Raw genomic sequence first — 13,244 nt, forward strand, 5'->3', positions numbered from 1 at the left:
CAGGTGATATGCTAAGTGTTTTGTTTTGGCTGATGCTATATAAGAATGGTTTCTTGTATCATTTGCCATTACTAATATGAATGTTTTTGTTGCACCCACCAAACAAAATTCTTTGGTGAATTCAACGGTTTCTGTACTATCATTCCCCTCATGCATTGCAATAATTATAAGTAAACAAGCTCATTTTTTTGCAATGAGCACAAGAATAACAACAAAATGTTAAAGATTTTTACTGTGTTGGAAATGGCATTTCTCTCCTAACTTGACTGCAAATCAAATTTGGTTAATATTTGTATTTCCAATTCATCTAATCATTTTGTAACAAATATTTGTATTTCCAGTTCATCTGCTAGTCAATATTCAGAATGTGTCACATTGATGGTGAATTGTCTCTTGTGGTCATCCTTCATCTGCCACGAATACTGCCTACACATTCTTCATCTTATGCTCTCTGCCAATACATTTACAAGAACATCAACATACAGTTCTCTGCAAGCGAATTTTTGCTGTCTGTGCGAGAATTATTCGACCATAACCACGTACATATATAAGTCAACGTTATAGCTATGCCCAGATATTGCATTATATATTACGAAGGGTTCAAAGAAAATTGATTTTTTTTTGTTTACTTCCCTTCCCTCCAGCTATCTTGTTTTTGTGTTTTTTATCTTGTATATCAAAATGCGACGCGAGAGTGCACACATACACACGCGCAAGTCTTAGGATTCAACATGGTTATTCAACACCATCAAATGGAAAACTAATTAAACATCCAACTTCAAGAAACCGACATACACACTAACTTTATGTATCTTTCCATAATTGCTTACTTCGTTATATCCAACTGAAGCAAACAAGAACGGAAACATGAACAAGGGCTAAATTTTGGCGATAAATATGTTTTGAGCGGTTCGAATACCAAGTTTCATCCAAATCCGTTTGGCCTGGGCAAGTGCTATTATAATAGCTTCGAATGGACAGTGACAGATGAAAAAAACAAACAAAAGGACATCAACCATAACTTCGCTGTAGAGCATACAGCCAGTCCCATTGAAAATAAAATAACGTCCATAAATCATACCTCAATTGCTACTTTTGAAGGAAGTGCATGGTAATATAACAAAATAACATCTAAATACTCCAAATTCATTTATCCAGTCATTTCCAAGTCAGAGAAAAATCGAAACAGTGTTATACGTTGTTTTGATTTTTTATACACCGAAACTGCAAAACTTTCGCGAATTCAATTCAAATAATAGCATATCGTTAGAATGCTTGAAGTCCCTGTCGAATACTACGAATTGTCGTGCGAATGCATACCCGTAATTACCGAATGCCTTGCTGTTCCTACGGTCGCTGCCAACCTGGTATTAAGAATACAATACATTTTCCTTTTTCGAATCCCTCCCTTCAATCTAACGTCTGTTCAGTAGCTATTAGTGGCACGTTTTTCACAGAAACTTACCTACCTATCACTGGTATTGAAAATTTTCGAAGAAGCGAGCGTAAGCCATTTCCTTCATTTTCTTTCCTAAATGCAATACTCACAAGTCACTGGATTTCAAACCGCAGGTTCCAATAATTATCCGGTTGTGTCTAAACAGCATATGCTGTGCGCAAAATCGAACAAACTGTTATCAGCACTGCGTATGAACAAAAATGCACATTCATATGGGTAAATTTTCCTAACGGTAAAGGATTATTAATATATTAGTAGCAATTCAAAATTCATTCCAATCAAAATATACAAACTGAATTTTGTTCACTTATTCTTTCCGTTCCTGGATATGGCAACGCACGTCAATAGACGCAAAAAGTCTAGACTGGATGCTTACGCAAAGGTAAGAGCACTGGTAGGCCAAATGTTATTGATAAGTGTGTGCGTGTGGTCAACATAAGTCGATATCAAGAGGCAGCACAGAGTTAAGTGTGCTAGATATTATGAAAAATCCTGTGCATTGGTCTGAGTGGACACCACTGGTCAAAGTATCAGAGATACTGAAGGATGGTGTTGATATCATATGTTACTCTATTGTAACCATACCATAGGGTATGGTTACTATAGAGTAACACAGAGCTCATACTGAACACTTGTAAACTTTTAGAGGATTTAAAATGTTATTGTTATTATCAGTTTATTCACCTTAGGTTCAACCCCTGGACAGCCAGTGGGGCTAGGAGAGTGTACAATTTTTCTTTTATATATAACATACAATTTTATATAAATTTTCCATATTTAAAATAATGATATTAATTAGAAAATTATATTTACTTAATAGCAAGCAATGATTAACTTTAAAACAAAATTGATATTAAATTAATATTATATATACAGGTTGTCCTACATATAATTTCTTCTGTAATTGTCATTACAGTTTGCTTATCTTTTACAATATATTTTTACATTAAATTTATATACTATACATTTCTTATATAAATACAACTTAGATTTTATAGTAATTCTTGTGAAATGGTCTAGATTTGGTCCATAATTTGGTTTCTGTTTGTTTTATTTTCTCTGAATTTATTTGGATCTATGTTGTTGTTATTTGGTTTTTAGGAGCATTAGCAACTAAGGCCATATTGCTCCAGGATATGCGGTGGTCATTTCCTGAGCTTTCCGCATTCTCTGTATTTAGTGGTGACGGGCTCGAACCCCGGTCTAATCAAGAAGCGTGTGCTACACGCACTGCTGCTCCTTCCCACCTGGCTACGGAGGCTTGCCGGATCTATGGTGAAGGTGTTGGATCATCTTACACGGGTACATTCCTTTTAAGGAATCCAGGTTGGCGAGCTTCCTCCTAAGTGGAGGATGCTGGCTCTGGTGGTTTCTATTCCTTGCTTTTGGGAGTGAGATAATGATCTTCTATTGATGGAGCCTCAATCTGGCGGGTTAGCAGCTTAGCGAGTATGGACAGTTTTTTTCAAGAAAAGTCAGCCCCAGGGGGTCATGCCTAGATTGAATAGATTTTGAGATGAACGGTTCTCCTCCCAGACGGGTCAGCCACCGCAGAATCCAATATTCCATTGTCAAGAATCTGTTACAGGTGCGGATGACCAGATTTCAGAGGCATATAGAGGTATAAGGAGTGAGACACCTATCAATGTTCTGCCAAATCAATTTTATGTTGCGGCAGCCTACGAGCTCCTGGCGGATAGCCCAGAACGCAGCATACGTCTTTGTCTTTAGGAAGTGATCCTTGGAATTTAAGTGTTCATTCCACGTTAGCTCAAGGTCAGTATGCGATGAAACTTTTGGAATTGTCTGGCCATTAAATATTACTCGGATGGCATTCTTGAACTTCCTTTTCGTAATTTTCATGCGGGCTGACTTGGAATTTAGTTGAGTCCAGCTAGCTGTAAATAATCTATTAATTGCCGAATTTGATTATTAATTTTTTGAATCTGTTTGGGGTCTTTTGAAACAATAAAATAAAATTTAAATCATCGGCGAAGGAGCTGAAATTTTGATGTGCCGCAAGGAATAGTTCAATGTAGAGGTGAAAAGAGGGTGGTCGACCCCACCATGAGACACCCCCTTCATTGCATATATAGTTTTCTGGTGAGATCCATTTTCTATAATTGACTCTCCGCTATAGTAAAGACACCAGAATGCTTACGATTTCGTTTGATGCATTGGAATATACTTTTAGGATGTATAAAAAAGTAGCAAAGGGCACAGTATCATAAGCAGATTTAATATCGAAAAAGATAATGTCCATTTGAGTTCTGTCACTCAGGGATTTTTGTGCTCTGAAGAGAGTATCGAGGAGAGTTGAGGTAGACTACTTGTGGTGTTGGACTCTGTGGAGGTAATGTGGTCGGTGAGAAAAACAGTGCTGGATAATTATTGGATGCACGTTATTAAAGATTTTAGTTTCTGTATTCAAATGCTTATTAAATTGCCGTTTCAATATCCAAATTGCTTGGAGTTTCTGTATTTTCACTGTAATAAATTTTCAAAGTTGTTAATATAATTTGTTGTAACGCTGCTGATACATATTAGTATGGTAATAGCTAAATGATGCAACGAAGCAGAATTGCACCTGAAAAAAAAATAAATAAAAAAGAAAGAATTCAGTTATTCACACTTTCTTCATCTCCAAAAACTGTCTATTTACGCTTTAAACTTTTCTAAACTCCCTGCCTCTACCAAAACATCATGTAGTTTATTCCAATGAAATGCAACGCTGCTCGAATGCAAACTTCATAAGTTCTGGGTTTTTGTTAACTCCCTAAACTTTTACATTTGTGAGTCTTATTTCTTGTTTCTCCTGCCAATAGAAATATACCTCTTCCATTTATTTTAGTAATCCCCTTCAAGGTCCTTGTATACCTCAGTCAGAATCCCCTCAGATGTCTAGCTGAAAGCTTTACAGTTAGCGCATCTTCTAAGCCGTTCTTCCTATGGACATCGATTAGCACCCTTCACCATTCTGGTTGCCCTTCTTTGAACCTTTTCTAGAATCTGCATCTTCTTTCAGGTTTGGCCACCAGACCTGAACACAGTATTCTACATGCAGTCTCACCAACGTCATATTTATTTATTAATAAAGTATATATATGTACACTGCTCGACAAAATTAATAGAACAGTGTTTTTCATAAATATTTTATTATGAAAAGTGTCGTCGAAGACGAAAATTTGATATAGTAGGTATCCTGGTACGCAGTATATATCGATCTACCACATTAAAGATCCGCACTTATGTAAATTATCATTCTTACAAAAACATGGGTGCGACCACATCAATTCATTTCCGTTTTTTTGGCTTGCTCAGTGGGACAGCCACTTCTCCAGTATTCAGGATTACAAGTAATTGTCGTTTGGATTATTCTTTGAGATGGCAGGCTGTTGGACGAATTGAAGCCGGGCACTCGCAGGTGGAACTTTGGCTTAATGTGTCACACAGTGTTGTTTCAACATTATGGAAGTTGTTTCAGGAGACAGGAACCATTAAGAGAAGAGTTCGCCAAGGGGCCCGAGGTCTATGCCAACCAGAATAGACCGCTGCCTGGCTCTAATAGCAAGACAGAACCCTACGATGTCCTGTCAGCAACTATCTCTTGAGATGGTTACGGCCACACGTGAAAACATTCCAACCGGACTGTTAAGAAGGCTCAATTCAAGTGGACTCTACGCAAAGAATCCCATTAACTCCAAACCATCGCAGAGCTCGTCAAAACTGGTGTCATGAACGTGTAATTTGTAACTCTGATAAGTGGAGCACAGTTCTGTTCTTTGAAAAGCCCCGTTTTAGCCTAAAACAGATTCTAGACGGCAACGAGGAATGCCGGTATCATCATGGCAACATCAGAGAAAGGGACACTTACGGTGGAAGCGATCTTCTCGTGGGGACGAAATAAAGATTAACGGTCGCACCCCTCGTCATATTTTTGATGTGGGAACCGAAAATATATTTTCGAATTCTATGTGCCACTTTTTAGGGGCGCGGTTGGCCCAGATTTTCTTTTCATGCACGACAACGCCACTGCACAGAGCTCCAAGTGGTGGAGGAATATCTTGAAACTGACTGTATGGAACGGTTACGGTGGCCAGCACGATCATTCGACTTATATCCGATCGAACATGTGTGGGCCGCCTTGGGGCATCGCATTGCACGTCGACCACCAAATTTTGGGTCACTTGATCAAAGGTCTGCGCTGGTGGAAGAAGGGGATTTGTTCCCACAGAATCTTATAGACACCCTTATATCGAGCCTGGTTAACCGCTGTCAGCCTTATTGGCCATTTGATGGAATCATACACCGTATTGATGGAATGTAACCATTTTTTCGAACATCACGTATAGACTTCTGTAATGATCTTTTATATAATTCTTATACAACCCCTATAAGTGTCCCTTATACCTGTCCAAAGTTTCTCGCTCTCTCCTCATTTCATCGTTACTATGTGGTACACTACCATACGAAATTTTATCCTGCTTCATCACAAGTTGCACCACGTTTTCTACGTGTTCCGTTAATGTTGCCGAGTAGTGTAGGTAATGACATTTTGCCTACTTGCGAAGGTTCTATATATCATGCACGGGACACCAAATGCCTTCTATCCTATCTGTTTATTTCATGGAAAATTTAACATCTAATAGTACCATAATCCTTAGGTCTTTTTCTTATTAGCAGTAAACTTTTACAATGTTTCCTGCACTCCCTAATCAGTTTAAGGAAGATTATGGACAGCCTTCTGGTTTATCAAACTTCATTAATCGCTGTAATGTAGAGAATTACAAGTGACTGTAATTTAATTTTAATACTATTTTTCAAAATCAAATATTGTGGACTTCAAGTCACGAAGAAACAGTTAAATGCAAAACATAAGGCATCTGAATATTAGGGTTAAATTCTTTAAGACAATTAAATATTAGTGGACTTTGAAGAACCATTTTTTTTTTGATAGTGATAAAGAAATATTCTAAAGTTTCTGAGCAACAAACTTTTTAAAATTACTATAAAACAACATTTTTATAACAGTATATTATGTCTTACCTCCATAATTAGGCCTCACGCGTTTATCGTAGCCCTGGTCAAAAAATGCGTTGAGGATTTTAGTGATATTCACTCTGTCATCTCTGAAATAAAATGGATTTAATATAGCATACGCATTATTTTTAATTATTTTTGCTAATCAACATTAATTTCTAAGACATGGTCATATTGAAAGAAACTTTTATTTCAGATATCATATAGAAAACACAAAAAACTCTTACAAAATACTGAAAACTTATTTCTAGTTTTATCTTCAACACAGAGATAAAAAAAAAAGTTGTGTTCGGGTAGGCTGGATTTATTTTTGGATACTATAGGAAACGAAGGCGGCGAAGCATCAGTACGTCAGATGTGTTTCATGAATTTGTTTTATTGGCGGTTCGTCTCTTTGAGAAAAGAAATGACTTCAGCAGAAAAAAAAATTACATTTAAGCTGAAAACTGAAATTGATTACCATTCGCTGAAGACAGAGGGTGGTAATCAATGGACGCTGCTCTTCGTGGACTAATGTTATTAGTGAAGTCTCCTAGGGTTCGGTGTTGGGCCCACTATTGTTTTGTATATGTATCAATGATATTAATGAAGGTATATCAGGCTTAAATGTTGATGATACAAAGGTTGGCAGGCTTGTTAATGACAGTAATCACAGTGTGTTACTGCAACAGGATCTGGAAAATTTGGGCAGAAGCGCAGAGAAGTGGCAATTGAAGTTTAATATTTACAAATGTCAATGTTCTGTTCGCACTTCTGCAAAGTACTGCAGATGAGTAGGAGTAATCCCCGAGAAACGTACCAACTGTGGTTCCACACTTAGGATGGTAGAAAATGAAAAATATCTGGGTGTAATTTCGCAGTCAGATATGAAGTTTTCTGAGCAATGCACATAAGATGCCAGACCAGGTCATGGGGTATTGTCAATGACATACAGGAATTTTTCTAGTAGGGAAAAGGAGGTGATTATCCCTTTGTATAAGGCAATGGTCAGGCCATGCCTTGAGTACAGGTATGGAGACCTCATTTTAGGAAGGGTGTTGAGTTGCTTGAGCGTGAACAGAGAAGGGCAACAAGATTGGTGAGGGGAACGAAGGGGTCCTCTTACCAAGAAAGGCTTAAGTTCTGAAAATTCCAGCGGCTGGAGACTAGGCACCGGCTAGATGATCTGATTGAGGATACAAGCCTTTGAATGGGTTGAGCACGCTGAATTGTGATGGGATTCTTCCGCTTGCTCAGATTACGAACTGAGGGGGCATACATTCAAATTGAGGAAAGACAGTTGTAGAATAGATGTGCGGCAATTTGCCTTTAGCCAGCGTGTGGTTAATTGCTGGAACAAACTTTCATCTGTCGTTGTGGAAGTTGATAGCTTAAATAAATTCAAGCAGGAACTGGACAAGCCTTTAGAGGGAATGGATGTGTGAAATTTTTTTTTTTTTTTGGATGATGCTACATAAGCTCATACGCTTGCTTTCTTACATCACATGCCTTCATTACTACTACTGCAGCTTACATTCTGTATAAGGCTCTTGCATATATCACATAACTATAAAAAAATGCAACAAAAACACTTTCTACCACCTCAACCTAGTATGCCTCAACTCTATATCCTGAGAATAATATAATAGCGATAAAATAGGACTGAAGCACATACTGAAGAAGATATAATATAGAATCTTGACCACACAGTGATCGTATTTTTACTAGTTGCAGGATGATACCATATTCAAGTTATAATTTTCATTCACCGCATGAAAGGTCCTTTATCAGTTGCTGTCGTTGTAGCTGGGAATGTGTATCACTTCGATTTATTTACGGGACTCGAACTTGGAATTCACCAACCGAGAGGCAATCAGCGCAACAAGTTTAATGCTATGAAAGGTAAATATAATAAAATAAAACGAAATGGATTAATATTCCAGTCATATATCCTATTTTCGTATATACTGTCCACTATCTTCTCAAAAGTATCAGTTACTTATCTGAAGGTAGTGAACAAGCGAACTGGTCGCCTGCAGATAATGAATTATAAAAAAAAAATGAGTTATATGGATTATCTACTTTACGCGAATTAAAGTTTTAATTAGCATATATCCGTTATTAATCTATATTATGTACACAAAATAAAAACACATCACTGCCATATTGAATATTAAATAACTAACTAGTCTATGTAATTAAATTATAACGAATAAAATATCAAAATTCAACTTCATTTGCTCTAAGAAAGTTACTTCTTTATAAACATTTTTAAATTACTGTTTGTTCGTATGATGAAAACAAAAGAATTAACATCGCAGACATAAGCTTAAATGATTCCTCTGAGACCGACTGGCTCATTTCTGCTTAAGACCGCAAGGGTTTCTTTAACCTGTGTCGTAGTTGTGGTTTGAATGAAGATGATAAATAGTTTCATGTTTGCTAAAGACGAACAACAAGCCCACGTGCCTCATTTGTTCGAAATCAGTTTCAGTTTTTAACAAACGTTCACTTTCGAGCATCACTGATATTAACAACAGCGTAACGAACCGCGATTAGGCAATAGTGCAGCTTTTATAATTCATAATCATTACTATAATTATACTCTCATTTGATTCCGCGAACCATTTTTAGAGGGCCCACAACATGTCAAAGTTGTTACCCCCTTTGCGTAGTGCTACTATTCTTCGGTATCTATTTACGCACGAAGAGGCAAATATACTGTATGTGATTGAAATATTACTTCAAAATGCTTAGCCTTTTCTTTTTTTTTAACGAAGGAATTCATTGTTTTTGATCTTCAATGATTTAAGTTACGTTTTCCTTTGTTTTTTTAATAAAAGCAAGTCATATCACCTAACAGAATTAAGGGAATGCTGAGCCGCACCCATAACTGGTGAATATGACCTCTGTTCTGGGTGCGGTTCAAATATTTTTCACTAGTTCCCTCACATTTCTATTAGTTAGATGCGATCACTGTTATGTATGACATGCCAAACTGAAAACGCGATAATACTTCACTGAACAAAGAAGTGCTAACTGATGAGAATTTTATAAAGAATTGCTCTGAACTCTGCGCATAATGACATTCTTTAATAACTTAATCTTCCCAGTCATTAAACTCTTTCAAATAAAATTTTCTTCATCAATAGTTTGGATATAGTTTAATGGATCAGAAAGAGAAAATGAGTTCTTGTTTTTAGCTCTAGCAACATCATGAACTATGTGAAAGTTTTACCCAAAGGATTCTTGTTTCATTTTGTTTTACATGTGTAGGTTCCCAAGAGAAAAGTAACCCCACCTCTCTCTTTCTTTCTTTCTTTCTTTCTTTTTCCCTTACCTTGATAGGTTGTACATAATGCTGTGATGGTTCTATACGCAAATATACCTGTCATGGCAGTGAGCCAGAGTTTCGCGTGTCCAATTTTACCATCAAGAAAATGATCATCGCTGTAGACGTTAGTTCTCAATATTGCGATGAGCAAAAGCATCTCTTGAGTCAGGAAAAAAATGAGACTCCAGCCATCTACACTGAAAAACAAGCTATCCCATATAGGAAAGTTTTATGGTAGCAAGTAAAGTCTATGATAAATGAGAGTTTAGGAAGTCAGCAGAAGTTTCAGCACAGATTAAAGGATCAACAGAAACGGCTCTTAATCAAAACTTACTTTTGAAAAATAAAAATGATTTTCCTCGGCCAACGTTGATGTAATTCTACACGATTTGATTTCTATTTAGGTTAAATATGTTGATCTAAATTATTAAATTAACAGTAAATATTAAAGCAACCGTGTCTTGTAAATATTCGCTAAATAATAGAGGTATCAATGTATATCATTTAGTTTTTTCATGGAATATAAATACATTAGTGGAGTGAGGTAGTCGTTGCGATGAAGAGATAGTCATTCCGATATGATGCTTCAGTACTACATTTTTAGTACAATAAGGTGCACATGTTATAAACACGAGGGTTTCAAATATCTCTGCTTTTTAAAGTTGAAAGTTCCCGCAAAACCCACAAGTACAAATGCTTTTTGTATTCTAGACAATCAATATCTGAACTTAAAAAAGTGAGTCTTTTGAGGAATGTTAAAAAAACGATCTGGTTTATGCATAATGATATCATCAAGAGTCGCTTTTGTGAATTTTATTATTCCTTAATTGTGTACTCGACAACTGTATGGGGCACTATAGCTAATCATGAACACGGAAAAATTTGGGCAAATTTACGCACGCTACTGGCTTTTCTCTTTAGTTAGACGCATTTTAATGATTTGGATTTTAGAAGATTTGGTTAGTTGTAGACCCACTACAACGAATTCTTACGAGTAATTGGTTGTAGTGCTTTGTGTAATTAAATCGTGGTGGATAGGCATAACAACTAAAGAGCAGCGGATTCCTATAATGTTGACATGAAACTGATAACCAGAACAGCCGAGGGATTTTCACTATTTATTTTTGCTTTTGATTTGTAATTACCAATAGAAAACTTTATACATGAGGTGTTTGCAATTGAAATAGGTTTCTTGAATTTTGTCTTTCAAAAGCGTCGTGTATATTGGATATTAATTAAATAAAATGCAATAAGTGTACAACTTCTCTTCTCCTCAAAAAAAAAAAAAAATAAAATAAATAAATAAATAAATAAATAGAAAAGTATAGATTTATTCTGATTATTTTGAGGAAGTTGGTAATAGATCTCATTCAACATTCAAATACTGGTTTGCCTGAACTTATGACCATCGCATGCGACGAAACAGTGGTCAACGGAACACTACCTGACGGGATTGCCAACCACGATGTATGCAGCGCTAATCAGTCCAAGTCTCTACCGGAAACTAATGATCAAAATTGTGCCTCGGTCGTTAATGTGTCCTCCACCTCAAACCAGACGCTAGTCACAACAGGTACTCCAAGAATTAACGCCGAAGCTACAGTGTCGACCCCTCCTCTACAGTCAGACAGCGTAGACTTCTTGGTCCTCCTAATTCACCAGTTGAGATCCCAAATTGAGGATCTGAAGGATGAAGTTTACTCGCTGAGGAACCAAAATAAACATATCACACATATGCTCTCTGCTCTTTGGTGAGCGAAATGGAAAGCTGACATCTCAGCCACTAATAATAAATAAACGGACAAAATCTACACAAACTGTCAAACCTCCTAGCCTTATAAAGCTTAGCTCCCATGCTCAAATTCACTCGAGACAATCAGTAGATAGATCTCCAGACACTCCGACTGAGCACATTAGCAGGGCCCAATCACGCTCTCAGCAGAAGGCTGGTGACCAACCACAGCTGCAATCTTATGAAGTAGTACCCCAACCAAAGAACCCACCAGAAAATAGTAAACACTCCCTACAAGCCCCAGAACTAAACATTAATTCAATAAACGCCCATCAAGCTCTGCCCACGTCATATGCTGGTATGCTTACCAACAGCCCTTCTAGCGATACTTACGTCCCATCTGGAGATAAAAAGTTCCCTCATTACCACAGCCAACCCTGCCTCAAATTCTCTGGATGCCTTTCTGATATCAATATTGATTGCCTTTCCCATCACGCTAATATTCATAACCAGATCTCCCTGCCCCGCCTAGTAACAGCTTCTAAATCTCGTCTGACACTGGCCGAGAAATATAACATCTCGGTAGTTTCCACCAAAGCCAAGATTTTTGCATCCAGATTTGGACCCAGAACGTCTCCTGAATCTATAATGAGAATGTTAAACGAGGAACATAACCTCTCAGTTCAGGTTAAACGGCTTAAAAGCCGGCAAACACGCTATGCCTCTTTCCTTATAATGTGTTCTCCTGCTGTCTATAAAAAAGTTATAGATCCAGCCTCCTGTCCCCAAGGTATATATATCAGACCATTTTCTCAGAAAACGAGCCCCTGTCATCAACCTCAACTAATTCACCCTCCTCGATAGCAATCAACGCTGCAAGGGAACAAGCATGAATGCCGAACATTCCGGGCAATTTCTCAAAATGTGCGCAGCATAATTCAAAATTATACAAGTTGTGACAAACAGCGGCATCATCAAATTGGTACCATCAGCCTTCAACCACCAATAAATAACAGTTCGGGAATGCTCATCCCAACGTGGGTCACGAATCGACAAACTAGAAAGCCTGCCTTGAAGAAAAATACTAGAGACACATGCCTTCAAAATTTGCATAATCAGAGTCTTGTACCAGAATTTTAGAAGCCTCCGCAACAAACTGGATATCGTTGATCAAATCCTGCTCGCTAGTGATATCGATATTCTCTGCGTTACAGAAACCTGGCTTGATAAAGACCAAGAATTTTTCACATCTTGTACTCCAGCTGGGTATATATCAGCGTTTACTTCCAGAGTTGACCAAAGAGGAGGCGGCGTTGCCATTTTCTTTAAGAGCTCACAGGCCTCACTTGTTCAAGTATCTAGCAAAACAACAGCAGCATATGAAGCTCTCGCTGTTACTCTCAGCTACAATAGCGTTCTTATAGATGTAATTGCCATATATATACCCCCAGCACCTTCATATGACGCCATCCATGAAATATCAAACTGGATCATTAACCAGCTTCATCCTTCAGCTTTGCACTTTGTCTGTGGAGACTTTAATCTTCCTCCCCAACTAGCTAACCTTCAGCAAATGCTCCTGTCAAACTTATCTTGTACTGGGTTACATATGATTAATGACCTCCCGACCAGAGGTAACAATCAACTAGATCTCATCCTTGCCTCTTTTCCTTGCACACCTGATTACATGCCAGAGACTT

At 37.5% G+C, this 13,244-nt stretch overlaps 1 protein-coding gene across 5 annotated transcripts in view; it reads right to left on the reverse strand.

Moving 5' to 3' along the window:
• Positions 1-13,244, reverse strand: part of LOC150088045 (gamma-aminobutyric acid receptor subunit beta-like) — an 863,205-nt gene that overhangs the window by 757,055 nt on the left and 92,906 nt on the right. For all 5 annotated transcript variants that reach the window (XM_090369305.1, XM_090369303.1, XM_090369307.1 and 2 more), the window contains exon 2: positions 6,506-6,588. In XM_090369305.1, the coding sequence (XP_090225431.1) occupies positions 6,506-6,588 (83 nt within the window). The remainder of the gene's footprint in view (positions 1-6,505; positions 6,589-13,244) is intronic.

Source organism: Mastigoproctus giganteus, chromosome 3, assembly GCF_048544385.1.
Source record: "Mastigoproctus giganteus isolate SK-2022 chromosome 3, ASM4854438v1, whole genome shotgun sequence".
Classification (NCBI taxonomy): Eukaryota; Metazoa; Arthropoda; class Arachnida; order Uropygi; family Thelyphonidae; genus Mastigoproctus; species Mastigoproctus giganteus.